At 46.5% G+C, this 14866-nt stretch overlaps 1 protein-coding gene across 1 annotated transcript; it reads right to left on the bottom strand.

Annotated features, from left to right (window-relative positions):
- Window positions 1–4815: 4815 nt before the first annotated feature.
- LOC124708244 (ER lumen protein-retaining receptor-like) lies at window positions 4816–8258 on the bottom strand. The gene is made up of 6 exons (XM_047239931.1): window positions 8038–8258; window positions 6164–6429; window positions 5838–5953; window positions 5464–5537; window positions 5312–5375; window positions 4816–5061 (listed from the first exon to the last, which is right to left on the bottom strand). The coding sequence occupies exons 1-6, from the start codon at window positions 8126–8128 to the stop codon at window positions 5025–5027; spliced, it is 648 nt and encodes a 215-aa protein (XP_047095887.1). The 5' UTR covers window positions 8129–8258; the 3' UTR covers window positions 4816–5024.
- Between the last annotated feature and the right edge of the window lie 6608 nt (window positions 8259–14866).

Here is a 14866-nt window from a genome sequence, read left to right as displayed (position 1 = left end):
ATATTTTCTGTAACTTGGCATTTACACATTCCAGGATGATTTTTTTGGAAGAGACATATCTCATAAATATTTTATACTAGGACTAGCCTGCTGGAATCTCTGTTACTGCTAATCTATGCTGGATGTATTGCATATCATAGTTCATAGGGTTAGTGCTACTTAGGCAATTCAGCGATTAACCTGACAAATATTTCCTCCCAACCATCCTCATTTTGAGTCAAAGTACTACCTTGAGTAGGTAGATTGTATTTCTCTACGGTTTTACGATTTGGCTCTTATACATACTTCTTTATGTGAAACAGCAGAAGAGTATCTTGTAATACTCGATTTTTTGTATTAAGAAAATGACAACTTGGTTTCTGCTAATAGAAATAGTGCAGCTTCCTATTTCTTTATTAAAAATATATATAAACAAATAGCAGTATAAAGAGTAAGGCTCGCTGTAAGAAAATCAGTTCACAAGCGAATTTCCAAGCGTTATTGCACAAATGCAAATACTTTTCGAAAGATGGCAAGAATTTTAGTTACAAAAGACATCATTCACACATGAACTATATTGCTAAAAGCCAAAGGACGACGAAGTCGAGGTTTCCGCGATTTGGATTTACCGGTTCCAAGACAAAAGACATGTTATTGCACAAATGCATATCTAGGTTATTTATCTTAACAATTGCAAATACTGAATCTAAATTTATAGGCAACTGGAACGGGCATAGTCCAAAACAAAAGACATGTCAACACGACTACACGAGTGAAAGATAAATAACTAGATTCTCAAACACCAATCACACATGAAGTATATATTGCTAAAAACCAAAGGACGACGAAGTCGAGGTTTCCGCGATTCAGATTTACCGGTCGCCCGTTGCAGCCGCCGGTGGACGACCGAGCCCCGCCGCGACCGCTCTCGCAGGCCGGCTCCGGCCTCAAGCTCGCTCGCTGCCGTCGTGGCGGACGGAGGGGCGGCGTTGCCTCGCAGCATGGCCCATTTTGTGGCACGGCTGTCCGCCGGAAGACCGTCGCCGTCCCTCGTTTCCGGTGGGCCTGAGATCATCTCCAGTCGCGTCCCCCAAACCGTCCCCCAAACCGCGCCGGATCGAGCGTTTGGGGGACGTGTTTTGTTCGTGCCGCGTTTGGGGGACGTCGCTCCCCAGCCGCGTCCCCCAAACGCCGCCCCCAATCAGAAATTCAAATAGATGCATTCAAAAGAGATCGTTCCCGCCGGTTCGTCGCGATCGAGTAGCGGCGATCGATCAAAGTACCGGGCGCGCGATCATATTGCAGACCGGTGGTGCATGCAAATTAGAAGAAGGGGTTGGTCGACGGCGTCGTGTCCCGAGTCGACGCAGGCCCGTCGAGCACGACGACCTCGTCGCGATCTGCCTCGTTCCGTGCATGGTGCGTCCGGCTCCGCCGCCGACGCGGAGGCCGACGCAGGTGTAGCAGTGAGAAGACGCGTCGCCTGCTCTTGCTGCGCTGCCGCCGCCGCCGATGCCGATGCCGCCGCCGTGGCCGCCGCGTCCGCCGCCGCCATTTTGGCTTCGATGTCGTCGAGGATCCGGCCTTTGAAGAAGTTGTGCGCCGCTCGCGTCCGGGGAGATATTCCCTCCGTCGACGCTCTCGGCAGGGACATGTCGTCCCTGCGTTTCTTGAGCTCCAGCCTTCTCCTCTTGCCTCTTGAGCAGCTCGGCCCACCTTTGGTCGGCCTTCTTGTCGCGGGAGATAAAGGTCGAGGAGACGTCGGCGAGGCATTTCGTGATCGACGCCTGCGTCTTCTCGCACGACGCAGCGTGCCGGCCAAGGCGGCCTTGGCAGCCTTGTTGCCGTAGGACGCCCGCCGACGTTGCCGGCCGGCGCGTCCCGCATCAATGGCGTCCTTCCCCTTGGACAGCGACAAGCGCGTCAGCCGCCATTTCTCATTCATTTTGAGCTTGCCATAGCAATGCATCAGCGCGAAAGACTTGTGACCTTCCGAGTACTTGGCGTACAATTCCATGGCCCGATCAAACTAACCAAAGGAAGCAGAGTCATTTCATCGAACACAATGTGGGCGCTACGGATTATGGAAGAAACAGGCGTACCAGCTTGGCCGACGTCGGCGCCGCCGTCGCTCCGGTCTCTAAGTCGTGATGGTACCCATGGAAGGAGTTCACCGACGCCCGGATGATGGCCCATCGCGTCGACATTGCCTTTCCGGCTCCTCTTCATTGTCACTTTCCGAGTAGTCGCTGTTGATGAGCTTGCGCTCATCGAACTCGGCCTTGATCCTCGCCCAATATTTCCCGCCTTTTTGGTTGGCGCCGATGATGGAGTCATGGCTCACCGTCGCCCACGACTCGCACAGACATTGATCTTCCAGAGGCGTCCACTTCGGGCCTCGTGTGCCCGACGCCTTCTTCTTCTTCTTCTTCGTCCTCACGCCGTCCGCGTCTACCTCCACGAGATCATCGTCACCGGCACCCTCGTCGTCCTCTTCCTCGCCGCCCTCTTCGTCCTCATCGTCGTCCTCCTCGTCGTTCTCCACCCCGTCCTCTTCCTCGTCGTCCTCCTCCTCAACCCCGTCGTCCTCCTCGAGCACCGGCGCCGTCGTATTCGAGCGGACCCTCGCGGCCGGTGAAAGGGCCGCCGTCCGGACCGGGTCCCGGCTCGCGTTGCTCGTACGCCGGGGAGTAGAGGTTTTGGGGTTGAAGCCGCCGTGCGGCAGCGCATCCCGGTAGTGCGGTGACAAGTTAGGCGTCACGCACCCGGAGTGCCGGAGGGGCCGTCGTTGTAGAAGGCGGATGACGACGGAGAGAAGACTCCCGGAACGTGCACACCGGCACGTTCGTACTATATGGGCTCGCGTTGGTGGCGGCGATACACCCGGCGATTATGTGCCGCTGCTGGCGCGCGCCGCAGCCTTCTTCTCCAGCTCCGCCGCCCTCCGTCCTTTCCGCTCCGCCGTCGATAGCTTCCGGCGCAGTGCAATCTTGCTGCCATTGATCTTCGGTCATTCCTTCAGGCTTATTCTTCGCAGCCGGCGCCTTCCGCGGCTCGCGAACGGCGCTTTCGCCCCTATCGTCGCATTGCCCGCGCGCTTCTTGGCCGCTTTCTTCGCCATCTTTTTGGGGGCTGTCGGCGGCGCCATGGAATGGGGAGAGGGTAGCGGCGGCGGGTGCACGGCGGGAGGGAGAAAGAAATCGGCGGGATAGGAGAAATGAATCGGCGGCAGGATATGTTTTGGGAGGCCCGTGCGCGGCGGTATAGGCGCGATTTGGCGGGAGCGGCGGGATTTGGCGGGAGTGTGAGACGAATTTTCCCCGTGCCGCCGACGGGTCGGCCCCGCGTCGGTTGGCCTCGCTTCGTTGTGTCCGGCGTCCCCGGAGCGTCCCCTGTGGGACGGGGACGGGCTCGGGGCGCCGGACACCGTATCGGGCCGCGCCGGACAAAAAAGGGCTTTGGGGGACGCGGCTGGAACGCTTTTTTTGTCCGACGCGCCTCAAATCCCTTTGGGGGACGCGACTGGAGATGCTCTGAGCCCCTGACACGGAATTTGCTCGGTAGCGATTCCTGCCTGGCTGAGCCGAGCGTTCGAAGGCCCAAAAACGCGCAGATAGTCCGGCCACGGTGCCTTTAACAGAAGCTCGAGACTATATACAGTGTTAGCCACGGTAGCCTGCAGATACTCTAACCTAGCTTTGGGAGAAAAAAATTAGTCTATTTAGATTCCTGAGCCCAGACCGCGTTGTGGCTATCACGGTTTTTAAAACAGAATTGATCGTTCCTATGGAGTCTCGTCTATTGTTGTGGAAAACTGCACATCATCATGTACACATTTCACTTCCAGTCACTGCCCTCTCACCCTATCTTCCCTCAATGACACATCCTCTCACGCATATCCACCGTGGCCTCAATGTCTTCCTCGTCACCTCCACCCCGCCCATCGGAGGCTTCCGCAGCCAAGCTCCCTCCCCGGTGTTCGGACATGCGCGTATGCATGATCCACGACTACGAAGTCAGCGGACTCCGCGATGCAGCGGCGCAGATTGACATGTCCTCCACAACGCTGGGAGAGATGAGCCGCCGCCAGCGGCATCACCTATGCTTCACCCGGCGACCTTGCCAGCGGCGACGACAGGGGAGGCTTCGGTGGAGGGGGCGGCGGCCGACTGGATGGGGGAAGCCCCGTCCTCCCTCGGGGGAGGGGGAGGGTTTCCTATACTATGTCTCCTCAAGGCACTAACTTAGCTGAGCCCATTCCTGTCTGGCGTGCTCAGGTCTTTGCCCAGGAAGAATGTATGGACGACGTTATCATTGCCACTGATCGCCTATCTGTGGTGCAGCCGACGCGTTCTTCCTCGACTGATCAGTCCACTGTGCTCCGGTGATTGAAGATACCAAAAGGATTGTGGTCTCCTTCAGCTCGTGCTCTGTTATTCACACTAATCGTGCGCCGAAATGCCGAATGTTGCTGCACATTGTTTAGCACGTTCCTAGCCTTCCGATTGTAACCGGAAGACTATTTGTATCGGATCCTTTTTTGATTGATTAATAAAGTACACCCATTTCCCTAAAAAAAATGCTTGGCCGCCAGATCCGTGGCTAACGAGCACCTTATGTGACGGCAGCGACTCTCCGACAAGCTCCACAAGGACTAGAACCGGAGCTAGGGGCAGATCTATGGATGCCAGTGACACACTGACACCCACCACGTAGGGGCTACAACGTGAGTTCGGTTTCTTATGAGGAACATACATGAACATTACGACATAGCACGGCATCCATCGACTGAACCATATCAGATTCACTCAACAAAGGAGTACAGCAACACTGTCATTGAGTTCCAGAAAATATCAGAGTACAGAACCTCCCAGTGCTGATCATACACTCAGTTATGTTTTACAAGATACAAGACGACTTAGCTTTCTCTCCGAAAATACTGGAAACAAGAAAACCCAGGAAACCATCTGTATGGTGTGATTCATGTCTGTCTGTCCATTAAGTTAAGCTAACACCCTAGTGTATCTTGGAAGGGAGGAGCAAGCTTAGGCTGGTAGCTCTAGCTTCACATTGTTCTTCCAGCTGCAAATTGTTTAGAATGTACGGTCAATGGAAAGCAAACATTCGTGGTGACTAGGAACCACGTATGTACGATGATCGTGCTACATAGTACATATCACACAAAATATGTTATCTAATTAGTGAGTGAGTTATTACAGGACACAAGGCTATCCATTGGATTAATCTTTCTGGACTGTATGGATTGACTAGATAAAATCCAGCTTGTGCTTCATATTAGTACAGAAATGATACAGTGAAGCGAAGACAATACCTTAGTATGTAATAGTAGAAAAAATCACCATACAACAGAGTCTGAACGATACCTGCAATCCAGCCTGCATTGAAAGATCTCGGTTACAAAATGAGTAATGGTCGGTCACACCCACTATAGGAATGGGAAGGTATGGTGCATAGAGTCCATACTTATCCAGTGAACAAAATGGGGCTCAGTGAAGTATCGGTAAATCCAGTTAAAGATATAAAGTACGCGGTAGGCACTGCATCAACATCAGGGTAAATATGTCCGAAACATTTATGTAGTAGAATCATTCCTCGAGCTCTAAAAGGGAGAATGAGGTCTCGAGATGATAATTCAATACAAGAGCATGGCATTAGGAAATTGATACAATTAACCAAGGAATCTATACTAGAACACAATTGTAAAGAAAGGGTACATTCACCGGTATGTTATATATAGGCAGCTTTTATCGTATAAAGTATAGTCCTAAGCTTTATTTGTTTCCATGCAAATGCAAAATAAAAGTTTGTGTCTTCAAATAAACTAGAGCAGATGTTACCCCAGAAAGAAGACATATTGGGCAGTCAAGTTGTCAATATTCCTCGTGCGCTGTAGCAGCACAAGTTGAGGCAGAATTGCTACAGCTTCCAAATAAATGGAGAATGCCCACATCACCTGTCCAGATTAACGGCACAAATGATCACAACACTGCAGTCCAGACAATAAGATTTCAACAATAGTATCTGGTAACACCCATCACATCACACCACCATACAATGGCTTTAACAACTAAGACTCAAGTGCTACTACAAACTAAAAGCGTAAAGATTTTAGATTTGGCATCATAACAGCATCAGTGAGAATGTAGGAACCAACAAAACTGACCTCTCTAAAAGTAAACTTTTCATTGAGGAGGAGACCCAGAACCAAACATGGAAGCACTATGAAATGATGACGAAAGGTGTCATGCTCCTTGTCATAAGTTCTACGCACAATCTTGTGCCTTCTCATGTACCAAACTATTGTGAAAGAGCTTGCCAGGAAGACCAGCTTCATGACAGTGTTATATAAAGATACAAAATGAACAAACAAGTCCAAGTAACGAGCTGCAAACACAAGTGCATATAGCTCCTGCGTCTTCAGAGATACGCCTGCAATAAGTTGTCAAATATAAATACAGAAGCCCATCAAACTAAGTGCTAACATAGACTTATGACAGTAGTATGAGTGTACATAGAAAGCACGGAAAGAACCAACTTCAGGTTTTTACGGAGCAATGTGGCTTATACGGAATTTGGCTCTTCAGCGGTTGTGCTATTAGCCTGTTATATAGACCTACAGCTAAGTCTGGAAGCAGTGTCATCCTGCCCTTTATTCTTACCTAAGAGTTCCCTCAAGACATAGCTTGCCCAAGCCATAAACATTCTGAGCATGAGGACACTGCGGGTAACTGTCTAACGCTGATAATTATATTAAGTTTTTAAAATCGAGGGAAAATTCCTCCTCCAGATTGATATTCAGCGTTCAAGATTAGCTAGATCGCTTGTGGCCCACGAAGGCATGAAAGAAACTAATAAGGCCTAAGTATAGGTACATAGTTAAATAGAGTGAACTTCTGGCTGCACACAATATACTCTATCCAACATGTCAACAAATCCTCGGACAGACCGAATCTTCTCGGTGCAGACTAAAAAGTGTCTGAATCAAGCACCTAATAGTTTTAAGCTTCTAAAATTTAAAGGTGTTTTGTTCAATACAATCGTAAAAGGGATGTATCTACTTTCTCTCCATTATAAGGACTCCTTTATCGAAATATTTTAAGTGAGGGGCGATTTATATGGTGATATGATCAAAATAAAACATCTGATGTTCAGCAGACAGAGACAGACTGACAGAGACAGAGCATCAGCCTCTAAGTGGTCTATACGTTATAACAGGGTCATGCAGTATATACTACCTCCTGAATGGCCAGTTGAAGGACCGCGTTCTCCGCCAATTTGGGTGTTCATGGGTTTGCCTCCGAGCCTTCCAATGGTCAGGGCAAAACATCGGTGCTAGGTTGTGTTTGTTGTTTAACTCTTTACTAGTGGCCTTCAGTACTTAATTTGATTCAGCAAAGAAGCACCAGTGGCACAGTGAACAGGAGCGTATAAGTATATTTGAGCAGCTAATATGCGCCCTTCATGCATTCAAATCCTTTTCTGACTTTCACTTTTAAGCATATACAACTGATGATAAAAATATTAACTCATAAGTGGGAAACTTACTGTTCCACTCTTATTGTATTGAATAACTAATGTGTTCTTATGTACAAATCTACAAAAAAAACCTTGCTTTGGCATATCCAGCAGTATTACAACTTATGCTCCTTGCATGATATGCTTAATTATCATCAACTGGGAAATTAATTGGTGGAAGTAGATGTCGAGGTTCTGTGTTGGAAGACAGACAATGGTATCATCTGTACTTTAACTTATGATTCTTTGCCATAGTTTTATTAAGAAAGAAAACACCCTATTTTGGTGAATTGATTTATTTTGGTGAAATCGACCTTCCCTCGTTTCTATCAACAAATTCCTGACTCAACCTAACTGAAAGTGCATTGCACACGCCACCATATCCCCAGTATCGAGCGCTCCAAGTTTGGATGCACGGAAACGAGGAAAACCAACAGATAAAACTGAAGAAACGCACTGAATTTTTCGCACTGGCCTAATCCTACTCATATTTCTGGTTCCAGGGGGTGTCTACCGAGTTACCTGCGCATGACTTGATGGTGTGGATCTTGAGGAGTAGCACCACCACGCTGACGAGGTGGGTCATGTCCCCGGCAAGCCGGAACAGATTCATCTCCGCTTCCCTTCGGGCGGAGTCAGAATGGTCGGGATCAGATCTCTTGGGGTCTCAGATCTCGTCGGCGGCGGCAGCCTCTTTCGTCGGCGTTGTCTGCTGCAGAAGGGGATGGGCCGGTGGGTTGCTTACTGATACCGTGCAGAAAGCCGGTTTTGAGTCCAATACTCGTGTATAAACTATGTTACCGTGTTTACGCAAAAAAAAAAAAAAAAAAAAAAAAAAAAAAAAAACTATGTTACCGTGTGTTCTTGAAGAAAATGTTAGCGTGTGTTCTTAAAAAAAGTTAGCGTTGATCATCTAAATTTGGTTGTGCAATTTTTCACTCACATCTAGTATTGGTGAACACGGTGATACTGGAAGGAATCTTCCAAAACCATAGCACAAATGCCGATTTGGCATGTGCCCATGGTAGGCTGGAAGACCACCCCCATGAAGTGCTCCGAACCATCCTTGTTATAGTAGTGGCCAACGAGCAATCACGCTCAAATTGTAGTGAATTATTCTATCCGACCAAGTAGTATACACTATCATGAGCGTTTATGAAATGCACAAGATTGGATAGGATAATTCCTACACAAAACTTGTGACACATTTTAATCATTATCTTGAAATACAATCAAATTGATTTTATCCAACCAAGTATTGCACAATCACAAGGCCACATATAACCAACCACAAGCAATGCCTCAATTGATTCTATCCAACAACCACTATGCACATTGAGGACTGTTGATGCAAAGCACAAGGTTGGATAAGATCATCATGGCAATAAGCTGATAATATGGTGACAAATTTGAAATACTAGTCTAATATAGAACATTATTAAGTTGGTACCTCCATATATAGGGTGTATCCGTACAAGATAAAGGGATTGTCCCCACACCAAGTCTAGTGTGCAAGCAATGTGCTTGCACATAGCACAAGCTGTAAGTAGAACTCTTTTCCTTGGATTGTGCAACATTTAAACCATTGGCCTCATACGACAACCAATTAGAAAAAATAGCCAATCGAAAAGGTCTCACGTAAGCAATCACATGCAATGCCACAAACGATTATATCAAACCAAGTAATGTGCACAATTAGGATTATTCGTACACTGTACAGGGTTTGATAGGATCATCGTGGAAACAATATATGTGACACATTTCAATCATCATCCATCCATTGCATCTCACACAAGTTGTAGGATAACGTTGCATAGAAAACAAAAAAATTCCTACCGCGAACACGCAATCCAAGCCAAGATGCAATCTAGAAGACGGTAGCAACGAGAGGGTATCGAGTCTCACCCTTGAAGAGATTCCAAAGCCTACAAGATGAGGCTCTTGTTGCTGCGGTAGACGTTCACTTGCCGCTTGCAAAAGCGCGTAGAAGATCTTGATCACGATCGGTTCCGGCGCCACGAACGGGCAGCACCTCCGTACTCGGTCACACGTTCGGTTGTTGATGAAGACGACGTCCTCCTCCCGTTCCAGCCGGGCAGCGGAAGTAGTAGCTCCTCTTGAATCCGACGAACGACGACGGCGTGGTGTCGGTGGCGGTGGAGAACTCCGGCGGAGCTTCGCTAAAGCACGCGGGAGCTATGGAGGAGAGAGGGGCGACTAGGGTTTGGGAGGGGGTGGCCGGCCACTCAATGGGGGCGGCCAGGTTGTGGTCTTAGGGTGGCCGGCCCCCTCCCTTGGCCCCTCATTATATAGGTGGATCCCCAAGAGTTGGTCTCCAAGTCTTCGAATAAGACCCGAACCAAATCCTTCCAAAAGAGGGGAAACCTAGCCAAGCTAGGACTCCCACCAAAGGTGGGAGTTCCACCTCCCATATGGGGGTGGCCGGCTCCCTAAGTGGGAGTCCACTTGGGACTCCTCCCCCACTAGGGTTGGCCGGCCATGGAGGTGGAGTCCCATGTGGACTCCACCTTCCTTGGTGGTTTCTTCCGGACTTTTCTAGAACCTTCTAGAACCTTCCATAGAACCTTCCGCGACATTTTAATTCACATAAAATGACATCCTATATATGAATCTTATTCTCCGACCATTCCGAACTCCTCGTGATGTCCGGGATCTCATCCGGACTCCGAACAAATATTCGAACTCCATTCCATATTCAAATACTACCATTTCAACATCCAATTTTAAGTGTGTCACCCTACGGTTCGTGAACTATGCGGACATGGTTGAGTACTCACTCCGACCAATAACCAATAGCGGGATCTGGAGATCCATAATGGCTCCCACATATTCAACGATGACTTTAGTGATCGAATGAACCATTCACATACAATACCAATTCCCTTTGTCTCGCGATATTTTACTTGTCCGAGGTTTGATCTTCGGTATCACTCTATACCTTGTTCAACCTCGTCTCCCGACAAGTACTCTTTACTCGTACCGTGGTATGTGGTCTCTTATGAACTTATTCATATGCTTGCAAGACATTAGACGACATTCCACCGAGAGGGCCCAGAGTATATCTATCCGTCATCGGGATGGACAAATCCCACCGTTGATCCATATGCCTCAACTCATACTTTCCGGATACTTAATCCCACCTTTATAACCACCCATTTACGCAAGTGGCGTTTGGTGTAATCAAAGTACCTTTCCGGTATAAGTGATTTACATGATCTCATGGTCATAAGGACTAGGTAACTATGTATCGAAAGCTTATAGCAAATAACTTAATGACGAGATCTTATGCTACGCTTAATATGGGTGTATCCATTACATCATTCACACAATGATATAACCTTGTTATTAATAACATCCAATGTTCATGATTATGAAACTAATCATCCATTAATCAACAAGCTAGTTAAGAGGCATACTAGGGACTCTTTGTTGTTTACATATCACACATGTATCAATGTTTCGGTTAATACAATTATAGCATGGTATATAAACATTTATCATAAACATAAAGATATATAATAACCACTTTTATTATTGCCTCTTGGGCATATCTCCAACAAGTCTCCCACTTGCACTAGAGTCAATAATCTAGATTACATTGTAAGGAACCTAACACCCATGGCATTCCGGTGTTGGTCATGCTTTGCCCTAGGGAGAGCTTTTAGTCAACGGATCTCGCTACATTCGGATCGGTGTGTACTTTGCAAATCTTTACTTCTCCATCTTTGATGTACTCGCGAATCGAGTGGTAACGCAGTCTTGATATGCTTCAGCCTCTTGTGTGACCTTGGTTCTTGTGCATTGGCGATGGCACCCATGTTGTCACAAGTATATGACTAGTGGGTCCAATGCACTAGGAACCACACCGAGCTCTACAATGAACCTCTTCATCCATACCGCTTCCGATGAAGCCTCCGAAGCCGCTATGTACTCCGATTCCGTTGAAGACTTCGCCACCGTGCACCGCTTCGAGCTTGCCCGACCTATCGCAGCGACCATTCAATATAAACACGTACCCGGACCGTGACTTAGAGTCATCGGGATCGTTGTTCCAACTTGCATCGGTGTAACTTGTTACAACGAGCTCTTGGTCACCTCCATAACAAAGAAACATATCCTTAGTTCTTTTCAAGTACTTCAGGATATTCTTGATCGCTGTCCAGAGTGCTCCATTCCCGGATCACTTTGATATCCGCTAGTCAAACTAACGGCATGCGCTATATCCGATCGTGTACATAGCATGGCATACATAATAGAGCCTACTCGCCGAAGCATAGGGGATCTGATTCATCCTTTCTCTTTCTTTCCGCCGTAGCCGGTCCTTGAGTCTTACTCAAGACCTTGCTTGGTAACATAGGTAAAAACCCTTTCTTACTTTCGTCCATTCTAAACTTCTTTAGAATCTTGTCCAGGTATGTACTCGTGATAGCCCTATTAGGCGTCTTGATCTATCTCTATAAATCTTGATGCCTAATATATACGATGCTTCACCAAGGTCTTTCATTGAAAAACTCGTTATTCAAATAACCTTTTACACTCGCTTAATAATTCTATATCATTCCCAATCAATAATAAGTCATCTACATATAATATCATGAATGCTACAGAGCTCCCACTCACTTTCTTGTAAATACAGGCCTCTCCATGACACTGTATAAACCCGAAGTCTTTGATCACCTTATCAAAGCGTCGGTTCCAACTTCTTGATGCTTGCTTCAGTCCATAGATTGAACGCTGAAGTTTGCATACTTTGTCAGCATTTTTAGGATCGACAAAACCTTTGGGTTGTACCATATACAACTCTTCCTCAATGTCTCCATTAAGGAATGCCGTTTTGACATCCATCTGCCAAATCTCATAATCGAAAAATGCAGCTATTGCTAACAAAATCCTCACGGATTTTAGCTTCGCTACGGGTGAGAAAGTCTCATCGTAGTCAACTCCTTGAATTTGTCGGAAACCCTTTGCGACAAGTCGAGCTTTATAGACAGTAATATTACCATCAAGCATCTGTTTTTCTCTTGAAGATCCATTTATTCTCGACAGCCTTTCGGCTATCGTGTAAGTCTACCAAAGTCCATACTTTGTTATCATACATGGATCCCATTTCGGATTTCATGGCTTCTTGCCATTTGTTGGAATCCGGGCTCATCATCGCTTCTTCATACGTCGCAGGGTCCTCATCATTGTTATCCACAATCATGACATTTAGACAAGGATCATACCAATCGGGAGTGGCACGTTCCCTTGTCGATCCGCGAGGTTCGGTAGTTTCCTCGTTCGAAGTTTCATGATCATTATCATTAGCTTCCTCCGTTGCCGGTGTAGGCGGTACAGGTACAACTTCCGGTATCGCGCTACTCCGATCAACGAGTATAGATTCATTAATCTCATCGAGTTCTACTTTTCTTCCGAGTCACCTCTTTAGTGAGAAATTCTTTCTCAAGAAAGGTTCCGTTCTTAGCAACAAAGATTTTGCCTTCGGATCTCGTGATAGAAAGTGTACCCTATAGTTTCCTTAGGGTATCCTATGAAGACGCATTTCTCCGCTTTGGGTTCTAGCTTGTCCGGTTGTAACTTTTTTACATAGGCTTCGCAACCCCAAACTTTAAGGAACGACTGACTTAGGTTTCTTATTAAACCATAATTCATACGGTGTCGTTTCTACGGATTTTGATGGTGCTCTATTTAAAGTGAATGCGGCTGTCTCTAATGCATAACTCCAAAATGATAATGGCAAATCAGTAAGAGACATCATAGAACGAACCATATCTAAGAGAGTTCGATTACGACGTTCGGACACACCGTTTCGTTGTGGTGTTCCCGGCGGTGTCAATTGTGAAAGTATTCCGCATTTCTTTAAATGCATGCCAAACTCATAACTCATATATTCACCTCCGCGATCGGATCGTAGAAATTTAATCTTCTTGTTACGTTGATTTTCTACTTCACTTTGGAATTCCTTAAACTTCTCAAAAGTTTCGGATTTATGTTTCATGAAATAGATATACCCATATCTACTCGGATCATCCGTGAAGGTTAGAACATAACGATAACCACCGCGCGATGCTACGCTCATTGGTCCGCACACATCGGTATGTATGATTTCCAATAAGTCGGTAGCTCGCTCCATCATACCGTAAAATGGAGTCTTAGTCATTTTTCCCATTAGACATGCTTCGCATCTATCAAGTGACTCAAAGTCAAGTGATTCAAGTAATCCATCAGTATGGAGTTTCTTCATGCGTTTCACTCCAATATGACCAAGACGACAAGTGCCACATATAAGTAGAATTATCATTCAATTTAATTCGTTTAGCATCAATGTTATGTATATGCGTATCACTACTATCGAGATCTAACGTAAATAAGCCATTCTTTTCAGGTGCTCGACCATAAAAGATATTATTCATAAAAATAGAACAACCATTATTCTCAGACTTGAATGAATAACCGTCTTGCATTAAACAAGATCCAGATATAATGTTCATGCTCAATGCAGGTACATAATAACAATTATTTAGGCTTAAAACTAATCCCGAAGGTAGATGTAGAGGAAGTGTGCCGACTGCGATCACATTGACCTTGGATCCGTTTCCAACGCGCATCGTCACTTCATCTTTCAGCAGCTTGTCGTTTATTCTTTAGTTCCTGTTTCGAGTTACAAATATGAGCAACCGAACCAGTATCAAATACCCGTGTACTAGAACGAGAACCATAGAAATGAACATCTATAACATGTATTTCGGATATACCTTCTTTCTTCTTCTTGACAAGGCCGCTCTTCGTATCAGCCGGATACTTGGAGCAATTACGCTTCCAAGTGTCCCTTCTCCTTGCGATAATAGCACTCAAGCATCGTGCTTAGGGCCGTTCTTAGGTTTCATAGGAGGCGTGGCAGCTTTCTTGCCACCCTTCTTGAATTTTCCCTTAGACTTGCCCTCGTTTCTTGAAACCGGTGGTCTTGTTGACCATCAACACTTGGTGCTCTTTCTTGATCTCAATCTCAAGCAGCTTTTAGCATGCCAAAGAGTTCGGGTAACTCCTTGTTCATGTTCTGCATATTGTAGTTCATCACAAAGTTCTTGTAACTTGGTGGCAGTGATTGAAGGACACGATTAATCCCCGGCCTCGTTAGGAATCACTATTCCCAAGTCACCGAGTTTCTTCGCATGCCCGGTCATGGCGAGCATGTGCTCACTAATGGAGCTGCCTTCTTCCATCATACAGCTCGAAGAAATGTTTCGATGCTTCATAGCATTCCACGGCCGCATGAGTCTCAAAAATAGCTTTCAGCTCATTCATCAACTCATGAGGATCGTGGTGCTCA

This window comes from Lolium rigidum, chromosome 4, assembly GCF_022539505.1.
Source record: "Lolium rigidum isolate FL_2022 chromosome 4, APGP_CSIRO_Lrig_0.1, whole genome shotgun sequence".
NCBI classification, from domain to species: domain Eukaryota; kingdom Viridiplantae; phylum Streptophyta; class Magnoliopsida; order Poales; family Poaceae; genus Lolium; species Lolium rigidum.
The sequence above is the reverse complement of the archived record's forward strand: the minus strand, read 5'-3'. Positions and strand labels throughout refer to the sequence as shown.

Coding starts and splice junctions, on each gene's coding strand:
- LOC124708244 (XM_047239931.1), bottom strand. CDS start 8,128: ATGAATCTGTTCCGGCTTGCCGGGGACATGACCCACCTCGTCAGCGTG. Junction 6,430..8,037: donor CACCATCAAGTCATGCGCAG/GTAACTCGGTAG, acceptor AACTTATTGCAG/GCGTATCTCTGAAGACGCAG. Junction 5,376..5,463: donor CCATTTTGTTCACTGGATAA/GTATGGACTCTA, acceptor CTTTCAATGCAG/GCTGGATTGCAGGTATCGTT.